This window comes from Odocoileus virginianus, chromosome 4 (genome assembly GCF_023699985.2).
Source record: "Odocoileus virginianus isolate 20LAN1187 ecotype Illinois chromosome 4, Ovbor_1.2, whole genome shotgun sequence".
NCBI classification, from domain to species: Eukaryota; Metazoa; Chordata; class Mammalia; order Artiodactyla; family Cervidae; genus Odocoileus; species Odocoileus virginianus.
The window spans coordinates 13,720,498-13,738,956 of NC_069677.1; the positions used below are offsets into that span (position 1 = coordinate 13,720,498).

At 34.0% G+C, this 18,459-nt stretch overlaps 1 protein-coding gene and 1 pseudogene across 1 annotated transcript in view; one reads left to right on the forward strand and one right to left on the reverse strand.

The window, feature by feature from the left end:
• The window catches only part of PIGX (phosphatidylinositol glycan anchor biosynthesis class X), a 23,681-nt gene extending 6,591 nt beyond the window's left edge, over nucleotides 1–17,090 (forward strand). The window contains exons 5-8 of the mRNA XM_020887944.2: nucleotides 3,256–3,397; nucleotides 12,926–13,139; nucleotides 14,748–14,848; nucleotides 16,085–17,090. Coding sequence (XP_020743603.2) covers nucleotides 3,256–3,397; nucleotides 12,926–13,139; nucleotides 14,748–14,848; nucleotides 16,085–16,228 — 601 coding nt within the window. The 3' untranslated portion in view covers nucleotides 16,229–17,090. The remainder of the gene's footprint in view (nucleotides 1–3,255; nucleotides 3,398–12,925; nucleotides 13,140–14,747; nucleotides 14,849–16,084) is intronic.
• On the reverse strand, nucleotides 184–885 carry LOC110133785 (ras-related protein Rab-5A pseudogene; annotated as a pseudogene).
• Nucleotides 17,091–18,459: the final 1,369 nt, after the last annotated feature.

Here is an 18,459-nt window from a genome sequence, read left to right on the forward strand (position 1 = left end):
GGATTCTGGTTCCCTGTGGGTCCAGTCACTTGTCTGTATCTCTGGTGATGAGAAATGATTTCCCCTCATGTGCCAGTGAAATAGATGAACACACAGCTCTCATTCTCTCCATCTGTTTCTGAAATATTAGTCAGGGACACATGCATGTTATTAAAAATGAAGTTCAAAACACTTAAAATAATTCTATATTAGAAACTTGACTCTATTATAAGCCATACTAAACTTGTTTAATGCTCCAATTCCCCTGCTACCATTTAGAAAGCGGAAGAACAGTCTACCTGCCACTGACCGCTGGTTGACTGTAATGGGTTCAGTAAGGTTTGCTGCTCTTGCTCTGGCAGAATTTGGTCCTGGATTCTGTAGTTCATTCCTTGGCAACTTTTTAGCTATTACTGTGAATATTTTATTTACATTCATTGTTGTTCGAGGTGATGTCTTTATGAATACCTTGTCATTTGCATAGGACTGCGCTTCCTGGAAATCTCAGCCCATTTTTTCTAGATCGACCTACTTTCCTGGTAAAGTTATGACAGTGTTAGGACTCACTTCCTTCTGAAGTAATTTAACCTAGTTTTTTGTTCTTGCAAAGGACTCCTCATTTGCAATATCACATGCAACTAATGGCTGCTGGTACTCCTCTGTAGTAATTGTTGCTAGGCTGTGATAATCATTCTTGACCAGTTGTATCCCATGTCCCATATTTCATGCAGCTTAGAAAAACAGCCTTAGTGGTACTCTCTTGAAATTCATGAAGTTGGTCCTTCACAAAATGAAGCACCAGACTTGATCTGCCAACAGCAGGCTCTCCCAGAAATACTAGTTTGAACTGGCATATTTTATTTCCAGTATTGACCCCTTGGGTTTTGTTGCTCCTTGATTAACCATGTTCAGATTTGAAAGAAGTGCCTAATTTCAGTCTTTTACATCAATTCCCAGGTTGCAGGGTGTCAGTTTTTCTTTCTGGAGGTATGGAAACCTGAAACCATACATGCAGGTCTGTGGAACCAAGGCTACCTGGCAGCAGATACCAGGCATAGTCTGAAGGACAAGAGAGGCTGAGGCTGTGGCTTGGAGGAGGCCGTATCTCCTCCTGTTGACTCCCAATTTAATGCCAAGTTGTTAAGAGACCATATTCTGCTTGATTTCAGTTCTTTTAAACTTTTAGAGACTTCTTTTAATGCTCATCATATAGTTTTTCTTATGCACTTAGAATGTTCTATTACTATAATTGTCAGTTAGATCAACTAAATTAAAGGTGGTTCATGTTTTCTGTATCTTTACTGATTTTCTCTCTACTTGCTCTATCCATTACTGAGAGAAGGGTATCAAAATCTTTTGCTGTAATTGTGGATTTGTCTGTTTATCCTTATAGTGCTACCAGTTTTTACTTTGATGTAAAATACAGGAATCTTTGACGCTCTGTTATTGGGTGCTCACAGTTATATTTTATATTTTATTATTGTTATATTTTATATATAAATTATTGTTATATTTTATTTTCTTGTTATATTTTCTTGATGATTGACCCTTTTATTTTTCTGTGATATTCTTCTTTATCCATGGCGATATTCCTTGTCCTAAAGTCTTCTTTTTCAGTATTAATATAGCCACTCTATAGTATTGTTATTAATATTTGCATACATTTTTCCATCCTTCTACTTTTATCTGTGTTTATATTTGCCATTTCTTGTAGACAGCATATAGTTAAGTGTTGCTATTTCATCCAATCTGTCAGTCTCTATATTTTAACTGGAGTGATTAGACTATATACTTTTAATATTAATATAGATTTGGTTGGTTTTGTTTAAATTTACCCATCTTGCTACTTCTTTTCTATATTTTTTTCTATTTGTATCATCTAATCTTTTTTCTTGCCTTTTTTTGGATAAATGGAATATTTTTTGATCATTCCATTTTATCTCCATTTTTTGACTTATTAACTATACTTCTCTCTTTTTAAAAAATTAGTTGTTTTAGGGCTTGCAATTTTAACTTATCACAAATTACCTTCAGATAATACTGTTTCATACCATGAATAATGCATGAATCTTATAGCAGAATAGTTCATTTCTTTCTCTTCTCCTATATGCTATTCTTGCCATACGTTAATTAACTTTATGCTTTTTTGCTTATGTTACAAACCTGCCATATATTGTTGTTACTTTTGCTCTGATCAGTCATATATTTTTTACACTTTTATTTATCTTAATTGTGGTAAAATACCTGTAACATAAAATATGCTGTCCTAACTGTTTTAAATCATACACTTTAGTGGCATTAAGGACATTCCCATTGTTGTGTTACCATTATTACTAACTATCCATAGACCGCTCTTCATCTTACAAAACTGAAATCTGTACCTCTTAACAGTAACTCCTCGTCCCCATCCCCCAACCACCTGCCCCTGGCAACCGCCATTCTACTTTCTATCTCAGTGGGATCTCTGCTGAACTCTTTGGTTTCTATCCTTTGGTTGGTGGAATGCAGTGTCTTTGTGAAATTTCAGAATTTCTTATCTTTCAGTTCCTTGGTAATTCCTTGTCCAGTCTTGTGGAGTTACATATTACTCATGTTTATTTTAGTATTCAATAAAAATTCAAGGGGACTCCAATTCAGACTTCTAGAACTCTTTGTCCAAAGATCTTTCCTCTCTGGAGCATAGTGCTGTGACTTCTATCTGCTTAAGCCTCCCCTATCTTCTATCCCTGTTTTCTCACTTAAGCAAAACCATCGTGCTTTGGACCTCCTTCTCTGCACTTGGTCCAAAATAAGCCTCCAGAGAGAAAGCTGAGACAATTCTACATTTAAGTTTATAACCTATTTTAGATTAATATTTGTAGTATGGTATGAGGTAGAGGTCACAGTTCAGTTTTTTCTATATAGGTACACAGTTGTTTTAGCACTGTTTGTTGAAAAGATAATGTTTTCTCCACCAAATTATATTGACACCTTTATTTTTTAAAACTGTGTATCTGTTTCTGGACTCCATCCTTTCCCATTGATGTTTGTCTGTTTTCACACTAATACTATACTGTGACTATGACATGAATTTATGAAAGATATAATGAGTGATTCTGATGTGATATAAATATTTCATTTGACTTTATGATCTTCTTTTGAAAAACTAATTTGAAATATAATATTTGTACTAATTTGAATTTAAGTTTGTTATATTAGCTTGTTTAAAAATTGAATGAATTCTTAAGAAAAAAAAATTGAATGACGATATTTACTTAAAATATACTTGTCTTACAGAGACCTGTTAACAAAAGTGAAATTTGGAGAAAGCATTGAGGACTTACAGACCTGCCGACTCTTAATTAAACAGTACATCCCAACAGGACTTTTTGTGGATCCATATGAGTTGGCTTCATTACGAGAGAGAAACATAACAGAGGTACAACTGTTAGAGGGTTTTTTTGAGAGGGAAATTATTGTAGGAATGTTGTAATTGAATTAAGGCAAAGTAGATAAAATGTAGTATTTTTTAATTCATTTTGTTGCGTGTATATAAAAGATAGGATGGGAGTATTCTTTAAAAAGTGAGTGAAACTTGTCATACTTGTCTGTAATAAGTTAGCTAAAGTGACATTTATATTAAAGTTTGTCTTTGAAAAGATTAGTGGTTAATAAATACTGCTTCAACAACAACTTTGTTAAAATTTGACATATATTGCAACATCTGTATAATTTGGGTATAGGAGGAAAGGAAACAAATATTTATTGGGTATCTATATAGCAGGTATTTTTTTTTTAAAGGAAGCAAGATAAAATTAAGCATTATAAGAAAGATTATGTCCCACACCCTTTACATAGATTAATCATTATAGCATCCTTGGAAAGATTCCATTTTCTAGATAACAGGCACAAAGTGTCCAAATAACGTATCCCAAATCACATAGGTAAATGGAAAAGCCAAGAAATGAATCTAGGATTGTCTAATTGCAAAGTTGCTGTTCTTTTGGGAAATTAATCTTAGTTAAGAGTTTGCCTAACTTTGATAAGAATCACCAGGGGGTATTTTTGATGCAGATTATTGTCTTTCTGAGAAAGCTTGATTCAGCAAATCATATTGGATCCCCAAATCTGTTAATGACTGAAGTGATTCCTATTAAGAAATTTTGTGAAACTGTTTTAGTTCATTCTATATATGAATTTGAAAAAGGCAAAATAGCACTTGGGTACTCTTGGAGTCATTTAGGATGGTGGTTTATTTCTAATTGTGATTTAGTCCAATTTCTTCACCTGTTTTATTTACATTTGTTTTTGAGTAGGTAGTTATATCCTCATGGTTTATAATTCAGGGAGTATAAAAAGTATACAGTGCTAAGCTTTCACCTATTTTAACCCCTAGTTACCATTTCTTCCTATTTGTGTCTGTATGTGAGTTTAGGTACACGTGTTCACATATATGGAAGTTTAGATACATATGTGGGAAGATTCCTTTTTTTTTCATTTGTTTCTTTTTTCACTGAGCATGAATTCTGAATGAGGCTTTTTCATTTTTACACAATATGTTTTGGGAATTCCCTGGCAGTACAGTGGTTAGGACTCCACACTTTCACTGCAAGGGCCCAGTTTCAGTCCCTGGTCTGGGAATTAAGATCCTGCAAGCTAAATGGTACAGCCAAAAAAAAGTACATTTCAAATTTAAATACAGTTCTTGGCTTGTACTGACATGGATTGGAATCATATTTAAATTTACTTAATAAAATGATCTACCATGTTTTAAGAAAGTGGAATGTTTTTATGCACAGGTACCCAAAAAGAGGTCACATGCCCACATACCCATACCTATGGTTGGGGTGAGATAGGGTTGTGTGCAGGTTGACTATAATGAGAAAATAAGGTGGGTAAACGGTCCCGCTATAGATTGCTTGACAGGTTTCTCTTTATCTTGATTTTCTGCTTCCTAATTCTCTAATATCTAATTACAAATCTTTTAAGTGAATTTACTTTTTCATTTTGGAAGCTTCTAGAAAAATAGATGTCTTGTTTGTATAATTAGAAGTTGATTTCCTGATATATTAGATGCTGTTTCCTTCTGCCTAGCTGAGTTGAGCCTGTGGCCCCAATTCTTTGTGCAGAGAAACTTTGTCATGAGATATGGTATTATTTGGTGAGTTTAACTAGATAGAAGAGAATTTATACATAAGGAATGATTGTTGCTTATATATCTTGACTCTGTTAGATAAGACAAAATTTTTGACTGTATGGGTGATAGGGCAACAAAATGTTTTTAAAGGAGTTTATGATAGCTTCTTAGCAATTGGAAAATAAAAACAAGTCTTAACTAGTTTCATTGTAGATTTTTAATCAAAATCTCTCACATTCTTTGGAAACGGCATAATATTAGATTGAAACATAAGAAACTGATATTTTATAGGTCAAAATGGAAGTGTTTTTGAAATTGCAAGTTTTACTCAGTGAAAATGTGTTAGAACTTCTGCCTTGGCCAAGTTGAAGAACAGGGAACACATTTGCTTTCTACTTGAAACAACCAAGAAATAGACAAAATATAAGAAAGAATGGAAAAAATAATTGAATATCAAGCAGTGAAATCTTAGAGATGAGAAATAAATAAGGTTAGCCCTTCAGTTGTCCTAGTGTATTACATGAAGAGTTCAGACTAGTACAGGGAGGGTGAACCTAAGCAGAGCCTGGTGGACTTCTTGAGTTAAGGAGATAAAGGTAAGATTTGGGAAAGACCAAAGTCACTAGAAGTGCTTTCCAGGTGACACTAATTGTAAAGAACCCACCTGCCAGTACAGGAAACATAAGAGATGCAGGTTTGATCCCTGGGTTGGGAAGATTCCCTGGAGGAGGGCATGGCATGGCAAGCTACTCCAGTATTCTTGTCTGGAGAATCCTATGAACAGTCCATAGGTTTGCACAGAGTCAGACACGACTGAAGTGACTTAGCATGCATGTACACGGAGTCACTAGAATTCACAGTGTATCAGAGAAGAGAACTGCATAGAGACAAATTCCAGAGATCCACAGAGGTTCCCCTGAATGCATAGTCGAGTATTAATTAACGCATGCATGTGAGGAAACTGCTTGATGCTGGGAAAAGAACTATATGAAAAAATTAGAGGTAATAGTGTATCACACAGGTCTAGTTGTGGTACCTGTTCCCACCAACCAGACTGGGAAAATCCTTGTAATTCACTAGGCTTTGGATAGAGTAAACAGAAGAACTCAGTAGTGGGGAATACTAAGCCCTAGAGTGAACATTAGTCCAGCCCTACCTAACAAATTTCAAAACCAAGGCCTTGCAAAAATCAGACAGTTGCAAGTAACCTTACAGCATTACAAACAAAGCTCAAGAATAGTAATTGGAATGCAGAAATATCTAGTACCCAACAGGATCAAAATGTCTTGACTCTAATCAAAGTTTTTTGCAAGGATGCAAGGATGTGGGAAAATATGACCTGTAATGAGGAGGTAAATGATTCAGTCAATGCTGATCATAGCTGTATTCCTTATGTTCAGAAACGTAAATAGAGAAATGGAAGATACTTGAAAGGACAGTTGACCTTTTAAAAATTAAGACTACAAAGTATGAGATGGAAAATATTCTGGATGGAATTAATGGCAGATCAATGCAGAAGAAAAGATTAATGAACTTGAAATCATAGCAATAGAAACTACCAAAAATATAAAACAGATAAAGAAAAGAAATGTAAAAAGTGAGTAGAACATTAGTGAGTTGTGGAACAACTTCATGTGACCTACCGTAAGTCTAATTGGGTTATTTCTGAGAGATACCTGCATCCTCACGTTCATTACAGCATTATTTACAATAGCCATGATATGGAAGCAACCTAAGCATACATCAATAGGTGAATGGACAAAGAAAATGTGAGATACATATTTTTGAAACTGAGATATGTATAACTGTGTATATATTTGTGTATATTTGTTCATATATGTGTATATACACATGTATATGTATATCCATACACAGAGACACACATAATGGAATGTTACGCAAATATTAAAGAAGAAATTCTGCCATTTGCAACAAAACACATGAGCTTTGAAAGTGTTATGCTGGGTAAAGTAAGTCAAAGAAAGACAAATACTGTATGATCTCACTTATATGGGGAATATAAGAAAAACTGAACTCAGAAACAGAGAGCAGATTGGTCATTGCCAGGGGTGAGAATGTAGGAGAAATGGGTGAAGGCAGTCAGAAAGTACAAACTTCTAGTTATAAGATGAGTTAAGTTCTGAAAATTTCATGTATAGCATGGTGACTGTAGTTAACAAACTGTATTGCTAAGAGAGTTTACCTTAAATGTTCTCACCATACACACACACAGAAAGGTAACTGTATGAGGTGATGGACATTTTAACCAACGTTATTATGGTAATTATTTTTCAAAATATACATATATCAGATCTTCATGTTATATACCTTAAACCTATACAATGTTATATGTCATATCTCAATAAAGCTGAGCAGGGGAGGTGTAACGGAAATCCCCAAGGAGAGATGAAAGAGATGGAGATGGAAAAAAGTATTTGAAGAAATAACGGCTGAGAAAATTTCAGATTTGATGGAAACTACAAACCCACATATCTACGATGCTCAAGTGCAAGAAATATGAAAGAAACTATATCAAGGTATAAGATAAAATTGTTTAAAACAATGATAATGAGAAAATCTTAAAAGCATCAAGATGAAAAAAAAAAACCACATAAAATACAGAGGACCAAAGGTAAGAATAGCAGCAGATTTCTTGTCAAACATAATGCAAACAAGAAAATGGAGCAGCAGCATCTTTAAAATATAGAAAGAAAAAAAAAACTATGAATTTAGAATTCTTTATACAATGAAAATACCTTTCAAGGTGAAGGTGAAATAAAGACTTTTTCAGACATAAAGGTTGAAAGAATTCATCACCATCCAACCTCCAATACCAGAAATGTTAGAAGAGATCCTTCAGGCAGAAGGAAAATGATACCAGATGAAATCTGTATCTACACCAAGGAAAGAAGAACACTTGAAATGATAACTACATGAGTAAAAATAAGATTTTTTTCCCCATATTATGTGAATTTTTCCAAGATAATTGACAAAAAATAACAACAATGTAGTGTAGCATCCATACCATGTCTAAGAATAAAACGTATGATAGCACTACCACAAGGGTAAAAAGTGAAATACAGTTTAGTAAGGTTGTTACACTAAACGTAAGGTAGTTTAATGTCACTTGAAAGTAGACTGATACAGTAAAGATGTTTACTATAAACTCTGAAGTAACTGCAAAAATAACAGAGTTGTAGTTAATATGCCAGCACAGCAGATTAAATGGAGCTATAAAAAAATTCAGTCTATTAGAGAGAAGGCAGAGAAAGAAGATAAAGGGAACAAAAAATAAAGATACAGAGAACAAGATGAATTAACCTTAACCATATTAATAATCGTATTAAATGTAAATGTCTGAATATCTCCATTAAAAGGCTGAGATTTTCAGATTGGATAAGAAATCAAGATCTAACTGTATATTGCATATAAGAAATGAACTTTAACTTTTAAAACAAGAGATAAGACATGCTCACACTGCTCAAAGGAAAGCTGATGTGGTTATATTAATATTAGGCAAAGGGATTCAAGTGCAAAGATTGTCACAAGTGCTAAAGACTATCACCATTTTGATAAAGGGATCAACTAATCAGCAGGAAATAATAATTCTAAGCATTTATGTCACTAATATATTCAAAATGCAAAGAAAAATTGGTAGAACTGTAAGGTGGAATAGATGAATACACACTTATAGTTGGGAGATTTCAGTACCCTTCTCTTAATAATTGATGTAATAAGTAGACAGAAAGTTGGTAAGGATATCAAAGATTTGGACAAAACTATGAACCAACTCCCTGACCTAATTGGCATTTATGGGTCATTCCACCCAACAGCAGTGGAATACATGTTCTTTAAAAGTATACATGCAGTATTTATCAAGGTAGATCATTCTAGGCTATAAAACAAGCCTCAATAAATTTAGAATTCAAGTCTTACAAAGTATATTCTTGACTGCCAAGGAACTAAATTAGAAATAAAGAATAGAAAGATCTTTAGAAAATGTTCAAATATTTGGAAACTAATTAACACACTTCTAAGTTATCCACGGGTCAAAAGAAGAAATCAGAAGGGAAATAAAGTATTTTGAACTGAATGAAAATGAAAACATAACATACCAGAAGTAGTGGGATACTGCTAAATCTGTGTTTAGAGGGAAATTTGTAGCACTAAAATGCCTATTTAAAAGACGATCTCAATTAACGTTTTCAGCTAAGCCTTCTTAATTTATGATGAGCACGTGAAACCACCGTAGAAGGATGGAAAAAATGAAGGTCACAGCAGAAATTAATGAACTAGAAAACAGACACACACAGTAGGGAAAGCTGGTGAAACCAAAAACTTGCAGTTTATGATGGATAAAACTGATAAACTCTTTAGCCAGACTGATTAGAAAAAAATATGTACTGTTAGAATTAGCATCCCGGGGCTTCCCTGATGGTACTGTGGTTAAGAATCTACCTGCTAATGCAGAGGACACAGATTCAATCCCTAGTCCAGGAAGATCCCACATGCCTAAGAGCAACTAACCCCGTGCCTCACAGCTACTGAAGCTCGAGCTCTAGAGCCCCCAGGCCGCAACAAGAAGCCGCCACAATGATAAGCCCACTTACTGCAGCGAATAGTAGCCACCACTCTCTGCAACAAGAGAAAAATAGCACACAGCGATGAAGACAGCGTGACCAAAAATAAAAATACATAAATAAGTAATTAAAAAGAATTAACATCCCAGTGTCAGAGAAGTATTTATTGTTATACATTTCATTTTTATAGTTTTACAATTTTAGATTGTATAAGTTATTCAAAGATACCAATTACTGTGTCTTAATTGGGAAATGTTTTAGATTTTTTTGTTGTTGTTTTGAATTTTTTTGATAGAGCTCTAGTCTAGGGGAGAAAGATCTGTTGAGTGTTACAGTTAGGGTACAAAAATTTTATTGCTTAATTCATTTAACTTTGCTAAGGTGGTTTTTGATATGTGTAGTTTAGTGTTGTCATGAAAAAGTATAGGTCCATGTCTGTTAACCAGTGGGTCTTAGTTGCAGCATGAGAACTCTTAGTTGCTTAGTTGCGGCATGTGGGATCCAGTTCCTTGACCAGGGATCGAACCCTGGCCCCCTGCATTCGGAGCACTGAGTCTTAGCCACTGGGCCACCAGGGAAGTCCCTAAGGCTGATTTTTGAGATTCAGATACCCAGAATAAAAGTTTTTGAACCATCACCAAATAACCCTTTGACTAATAGAGCCCTCTCTGAAGGCCAAAATGCCATTTAGAGCAGTTTACCTCATTTTCATTATATTCTAGTTTAAATTCATGTTAAAAATATTCTCAAGTTTTGGGAAGTTTCCATATTTTTATTTCTATGGAAAATAGTAAACAAAAACTCATTAATTAGAGAAGCTGAAGATCATAATGCCATCATAAATTCTAAATAGCACAATCAGGAATATACTTTGGGTTAGTTCTACTTATTATACTTAATTTTCAACTAGAAAAATATTGGTTATCTTATTTAACCTAATTGAATAGGGGAATCTCTTTGACCTGGCTTTGAATCTTGTTTCTTCTTCTTACTAGCTACTATATTGTTTATCCACCCCGATACTTTGTTTAGACATTTATATAATAACAGGCCTAAGAGTTCCTCTCTGATAGGGATCTTGTGAAAATTAAAGAAGCGAATGTATATAAACCACTGAGCTTAATTGGTACTCAAAGAAAGTTACCTTTATTATTACATGGTCATTCTATACATCTTTGTTGACAAGATAGAAAATACGTGTTATTTTAATTTATATCTAGTTGTATGCAAAGAGAGTGCATTAGTAAACTTCTAGCAGAAGGTCTCTAGTAAAATTTCTTAGGGATTTGCTGTTGTAATCTTCTTGGTCAACATTTTTATACTTAGATAAAAATATAGAAGATATAGTTATCAAGTTCATAAATGTTATATACATATTTAATAGAGATAAATATAAGTCCCTGGTTTTAATTTGTGAAAAATTAATTACTTGAAAAAATTGAATGGGAGTTACTTAAAAGGTTTCTGCAAAAAGTTCAAATGAATATTATAAGGATGAACAGGCAGAGCACTGGGTCATTGAAACTATCCAGTATGATACGTGTCATTTTATATTTGCCAAAATCCATAGGCTATACAACATAAAGAGTGAACCCTAACTTAAACTATAGACTGTAATTAATAATCTATCAATATTAGCTTAATGGATTGTAACAAATGTACCAAACTGATTTTAATAATAGAGAAAACTGTGAGTGTGTTTGCGAGGGATGGGGAGTATGTGGGAATGCTTTATTTTCTGCTCAATTTTTCTGTACCTAAAATTGCTCCAAAAAATGAAGTCTATTAGTTTTAAAAAATAATACATATATATATATATATATATATATATCACACTGAAATGAGGCTGCTAAAAAGTTAATGCAATTTTTAAACCTAGAAACTGAAAAAATGTAATTTTTGCTAAAGAAGATAGTATTGCTACTATTTTCTCTGAGTATTTCAAAAGGCAACTGATATGATGAATGGTTTGGAAAACCATGTCTTGAGAAACCCAGAAAACTGTACATATTTCTTTGGGGAGGAGAAAACATATGGGGGAAAGTGGTTGCCTTCTAAGTTGTGAGGGACCCTTAGTAAAACAAATAACATATTTTTTGCAAATATTGTAAGCATGGACAATTGGTGAATTATTATGGGTCAGAGAATCAACTTTCTACTAATAAAAAGGGAATAAATTTAACAGTATATTAAATGAGATGACTTAAAATAATGAACTTCCTTCCAATCATTGAAAGCATTAAAACAGTGGCTGGATATTTGAAAAATACTTTAATTGGAACAATGGTTTAAATTAATCACTTCTCAAGTTCCTCATGAGTCATAAGATTATAATTCTTTGACCTTTGCTAGTAAGTTCTGTTACTCCTGTGATGAACTGGGAAGAAACAGCATGTGAAAATACAGCACTTGGTGTCACTGTCAAATAGAAGAATTAGGATGCTAATTCTGGTGGGTAGAAATTAATGCTGGTTTTTTTCTCCTTGTATAAGTGAATCTGAAGAAAACTTGCATGTGTGTATGCATACACACACACACATATTATGTATATAATGTTCATATACGTGTGTGTGTATGTGTGGTTTTATAAATAAATATGTATATATGGATACATTTATAATGTATGACTAATTTCTGTCACAACTGCATTTTTACTTTTGGCATAAAACACTTATTTTAAAATGTTTCTTTACCATATTATTTTTTAAAAGAATCGTTACCATTTTTTCCATTAACTTTGTATCCAAAAGAGAGTGCTGACCTTTGCTTTGACTTCCTGCCCACAGTGCTCTATCTTACTCACTACCATCTTACTTTGCTTCTTTGAAGAACAGGAAATTACCAGAGTGATACCTATCATTTTAACCCAATACTGGGTTAACTGTTTTTTATCATAGTTTTCATGCTTATTGAATCAATGCTGTATTTATTCCTGAAGTTTCTTTTCTTGGTACCTGTTTTGTTACCAAAGCAAAGGTTGATAAGGAAATTACATAGAAATTTTTATTATGGGGAAATTTCACACCTCAGAGTATAATTTCCTCAGTTTACTTTTAGTAAGCTTCTATTAAACACAGATCACATCTTGTGTTTTCTACTTAAAACTGAGAATGGAAGAGGAATGAAAATTGTTTATAAGGGGTGGTGTGTTTCACATTTTTGTTCATCTATATAGTAGTCTTCTGGTTTTGTTTTTTTACATCTTCCTCATTCATTTCTTCTGGACTAATATTTGTATTCTTTTTGACAGGCAGTGATGGTTTCAGAAAATTTTAATATAGAGGCTCCCAACTATTTGTCCAAGGAATCTGAAGTTCTCATTTATGCTAGACAAGATTCACAGTGCATTGATTGTTTCCAGGCTTTTTTGCCTGTGCACTATCGCTATCATCGGCCACATAGTAAAGATGGAGAAACGTTTATTGTGGTCCATAACCCTGACTTATTGATGTATTGTGACCAAGGTAAGGGTTACAAATCTTTTTGGAGAGTTGAAAATAAAAGTAAAGGTATGGTGGTAAGTCAGGGACAGTGATAACAAAGTCATGATTCTTTTTTCTTTCTGTTAAATTTTTTGATTGTAAAATAAAGCACTGATATAGAAAAACTTCACAAATATATAGTTTAGGGAATTATTAAAGGGGAAATAGCCATGCAAGTACCACCCAGGTCAAGAAACAGAACTTTGGGGGAAAAAAAAAAAAAAAAAGAAAGAAACAGAACTTTGCCAGTCAGTGTAGCAGCAGCCCCACAGGTCCTGTTCCAGTCTCCTTTCCTATAAGAGTAACCCACTCTCCTCACTTTTAATCACTTCCTTATGTTTCTTTTATACTTCTATCACTCAAGTGGGCATTCTTAGACACGATAGCTTAGTCTTGCCCATTAAGAAAATGTTATTTCTGTTAAGTCTATTAATTACAGATTTCCCCTCTATTTCATTCTTTAAAGAAAATTTTATCTGTTGAAGAACCAGGGTTATTTGAGACCCTGTCATTGTTGAGGTTTGGATGACTATGCTCATTAGTTCATGTCTTCTTCATTACTTGGAAATTGGAAGCTAGTTTGAGAGGTGTGTTCAGATTCAGGTTTGATTCTTTTGGTAAGACTATAGGTGGTGCTGTGCGCTTTTATGAGTGGGCATATAATGCGTGGTGTGTTTCTTTTATCAGCCAGTGATAGCTCTGCTGCTTTCTGTTTCTTCATACGATACTGCAGAATTGCATACTGATAGCTGTCCGTGCTTTGTGTCCACTTGCATGTATTTTACGGATACTTTATCACCTAGTTTTGTTGTAAAAGTTGTCTTCGAGTTACTGGTTTTGTGTAGAATTGTTCTCCTTTTATGTGTGGATTTCAGCAAATTAAAAAACTGCTCTCATCATTTTCACTCTTCCTAGAATCAAAACTTTAGGAAGTCCCTTTCAGATTTTGGTTCTTTGTATCTCCAAATTGGGGCTGATTAAAATGTTTACTGAATTCAGCAGCACTGTTACTAAAGACTGACAGGAAGTTTTTAATCACACATTTGCTGTCATCATCTGTTTCATGATGAGAAAAGTAAAAAAGTATTCAACTGTGTTAACTTTGTTTATCCAACCTAGTTTACCGTTTCTTTTAATGGTTACCTTTTACTTACCCTAAAGTTTGGAAAAGTGCCCCCTCCCAAGAGAGCATTTGGGGTTCTGGAATTGTTCATTTTTTTGGTCTGAGAGTTCTTTCCATGGCTGTGTTTTGTCTATGGAAATTTATCTAGTTGTAGATTTATGATCTGTTCATTTTTCTGAGATACGTTATACTTCAGGAACAGTTTAAGTTAAAAAAAATGGCCCGTAGTGTAGTGGGATTTGTTAAGAAGTCATGCTCAACTTCTTCACAGTCTTTGTAATTTTATAGTTTTCTAGGCATCCGCTTAGAACAGGCTGTTAAAATAAAACAGCATATGATAGCTGAGCCCAAATCATGTACATTGTGTATTAAAATGTTTGAATACTCATATCCCAACATGAAAGACTGGCTTGGCTTCTAGTCCAGATACAGGTTTTCTGATATGATTTTCTACCACTTTTTCTCAGAGTTTCCAGTCTTGAAATGCTGGGCTCAGTCAAAGGTGACAGCTCCTTGTGCTTTGAACAGTAAGGATATCTGCCAATGGAACAATATGAAATATAAATCAGTAAGTTAATCTTTTGGAGAAGGAAATGGCACCCCACGCCAGTATTCTTGCCTGGAGAATCCCATGGACAGAGGAGCCTGGTTGGGTACAGTCTATGGGATCACAACTTAGCGACTAAACAACAACAACAAAGTTAATATTTTATGTTATTTTAGGTCATGCGTCCTCATATAAAACTCCTTCTGTAATGTTTCTGCCACATTTAAGGGATGATAATCTTATATTCTACTGTAGGAAGCTGTTTTGTATTTGTTTTTAAAGTTGTTTCTTTGTTACTGTTGGCAATAGTCATAGAATCATTTAATTTGCAGGCATGGAGATTGAAAGTTAGTCCCATGCCTCATTGATCCAGGGCTAAGTGTAGTTGATGTGCTTTTTAAAAGTGTGAAATGGCAAAAAACAAACAAACAAAAAAAACCCCACAGTGGTGTGTCCATCTGATTTTATTTAATCAGTAAAACTTCACTATATTTATAACTTTTTATTAACTTTTAAGCAACAAAATGAAATAGTTAACTTCATTATATTACATAGAACAAGTGAACAAAGGAAAGTAAAACTATAAAGTTGTATCATTTCAACTGTTATTAAATTTCTAGACAGTAATATTGTTATTATAAATGTAAATCTAGGCTGATGCAGGCGATTTTTAGAGTTTTAACCTCCAAACTTGTTTTCAGTTATTAAATTGAGTAAGTATTAGTAGCTCATTAACACTGACTTGGTCAGAAGTAGAGACACAGATGTAGAGAATGGGTGTATGGATACCAGGGGTGGGTATTAGAGAGGGTGGGATAAATTGACATATATATATACTACTATGTACAGATAACTAATGAGGGCCTCTTACATAGCACAGGGAACTTAATGAGTCTGATTCTGTTACATTAACTGAAATGTTGAATCTAAAAGAATCATTCATATAGTGTTACATGTAGTATAGCAATGGCGAAAGGTATTTAAAAGAAAAAAGATGACCCAGAGGGATGGGATGGGGAGGGAGGTGGGAGTGGGGTTCAGGATGGGGAACACATATAAATCCATGGCTGATTCATGTCAATGTATGGCAAAAACCACTGCAATAATGTAAAGTAATTAGCCTCTAACTAATAAAAATAAATGAAAAAAAAAGATTACAAAAAAGAAGAGAAAGTTAAGTTAAAAATCAAAGAAGTAGTGGTTTCATGTTAGGAGGTTGATCGTAAATGTATCTAACTTCTCTGTCTCTCTCCCAAGGTATACAAGAATTTGACTCTACAAGTTCCAGTGGGACTGACCATACATACCTCTTTAGTATGTTCTGTGACTCTGCTCATTACCATCCTGTGTTCTACTTTGATCCTTGTGGCTGTTTTCAAATATGGCCATTTTTCCCTATGAATTTTATGTAGTTAAATAATTTCCATAAACCTAAATAAGACCTATTCATTTGTGACGAGAAGTGTTCTTCTAGAATTATGTCATTACTTTTGCCTTTTGTCTTCATTTATGGCTAATATTATGTTTACTAGAGGAAATTCTGGATCATTCTCAACTAATTTCAAAATTCAGTGCTGTATTGTGTAGACCTCTAATAATCCTCAAGCATCAGGGGCCAATACGGGAAACTTAATTCTGTTAAATTAATATTATTTATGAGAAGTGACATAATCTTCATTTCGGTTATAAATAAATACCTTATTAGAGACAAATTATTGCTAAAAATTGAGAAAATTATTATGACTAAGACTAATTTGGATGAATCAGTTTATTTAAATGTTAGTTTTATAAGAATATTAATTTATGCAGTTTCAAAGAAAATCATTAAAGTAGGACTTCTAAGAAATTAATATCAAAATTGATTATTCCTTGAAGCTTTTCCATTCTCTTTTTATAATACTGCTTTTGAATATATGAATTGGCAAAGGATTGATGGAGTTAAGTACTAATACTAAAAAGTATATTTTATGAAGTTGTATAGTTAACAAAAGTTTTTGAATCTTCAGGTGATTTTTTTTTTTAAGAACAAAAGGTCTTGGTTTATTGTTTTTCTTTGGAAGAAATTAGAAAATAAAGCAAATGCATAAGCTAATTAAGAAATAAAAGGGCAAGCATCTTCCAAAACAGAAGCCAATAAACTAGGGTATGTTTTGTATAGTATAATGGGATATGATATACTTTATATATGCTATCACTGGTTAATTTCCTAAAACATTCTGGTATTTTTTAATGGGAATAAATATTTTCTAATTTGCCATGTTAACATGTATCCAGGTATTTTTTTCTCAGTGGGATTAACATAGTGGCATTTAAATAGAAATTTATATATTAGTTAAAATTCAGTACCATTAACACCATTTTGGAATACGGTTAGTCAGGTGGGGGACACGGTACTGTTTAACCTCTTAAGTGTGTTTCTATGTATGTGTATATATGTAATAGTCATTTTCTTTTGCACATCAAAGCCAAGTTCCTCAGTATTTAAGTGTTTTCATTTCAGTTAATATTTGAAATGGTGGCTAGGGATATGATTCAGCCATTTTTTCATTTATATGGGTATTCAGAAGTGTAACAAAGTGTGAATGTGAGTGAAGACACTTTACTATGAGTTTTTTTGTCTGATAAATGCTGGCAGATGATATCACTTTGATGCAACAGAGCATTTTGAAATTTTTATATTGTCTTCTTTGGATTACTTAAAAAGTGACTGTCACTTTACTTTTTAAATCAGTTTCTCAAAGAAAACAGGTACTATTCTCCTGGTCATTGTGTTCCAGTATTGTTCCACTTGTATGGTTTATTTTCTTAAAAGTGAAGTGAAGTCGCTCAGTCGTGTCCAATGCGACCCCATGGACTGTAGCCTACCAGGATCCTCAGTCCTTGGGATTTTCCAGGCAAGAATACTGGAGTGGGTTGCCATTTCCTTCTCCAGGGGATCTTCCCAACCCAGGGATTGAACCCGGGTCTCCCGCATTGTAGGCAGATGCTTTACCATCTAAGCTACTAGGGAATAAAGTATCATGTAATGTTCTCTGGGTGAAAATAACAAAGATTACCTCAACTAAGTGTGGTGGTGTGGTAGAGATTGTTTTGTGTGTGTGTGCCTTTCAGCCCCTCTAGTAGGAACTTAGATTATTTAGTTAGATCTAATGGAGGATAGTACATTCATGACTTGCGAACTGAGAAGATTTATTTCTGCTGTAATGATTTCAGAATGTAATGAATTTAAGGATTACTCTAGGCAAATAGTCTATTCATCTCATGTTACTCATCTGTATTTTGATGATTTGTGCTAATTGATAATGATGTGAAGATAAAGGATGTAAGGTGAAGTGACTAACACCTATCTGTGCATGCATGCTCGGTCATGTCCCACTCATTGCAACCCCATAGAGCCTGCCAGGCTCCACTGTCCATGGGATTTCCCAGGCAAGAATACTGGAGTGGGTTGCCATTTCCCTCTCCAGGGGATCTTCCTGACCCAGGGATTGAACCCGAATTTCCTGCATCTCCTGCCTTGGCAGGCAGATTCTTTACCACTGTGCCACCTGGGAAGCCCCACACCTATCTGTATTATCCATCAAATTTATATACTACCAGCAGGTAGTTGAATATAAGATGTGGTAGGCTGT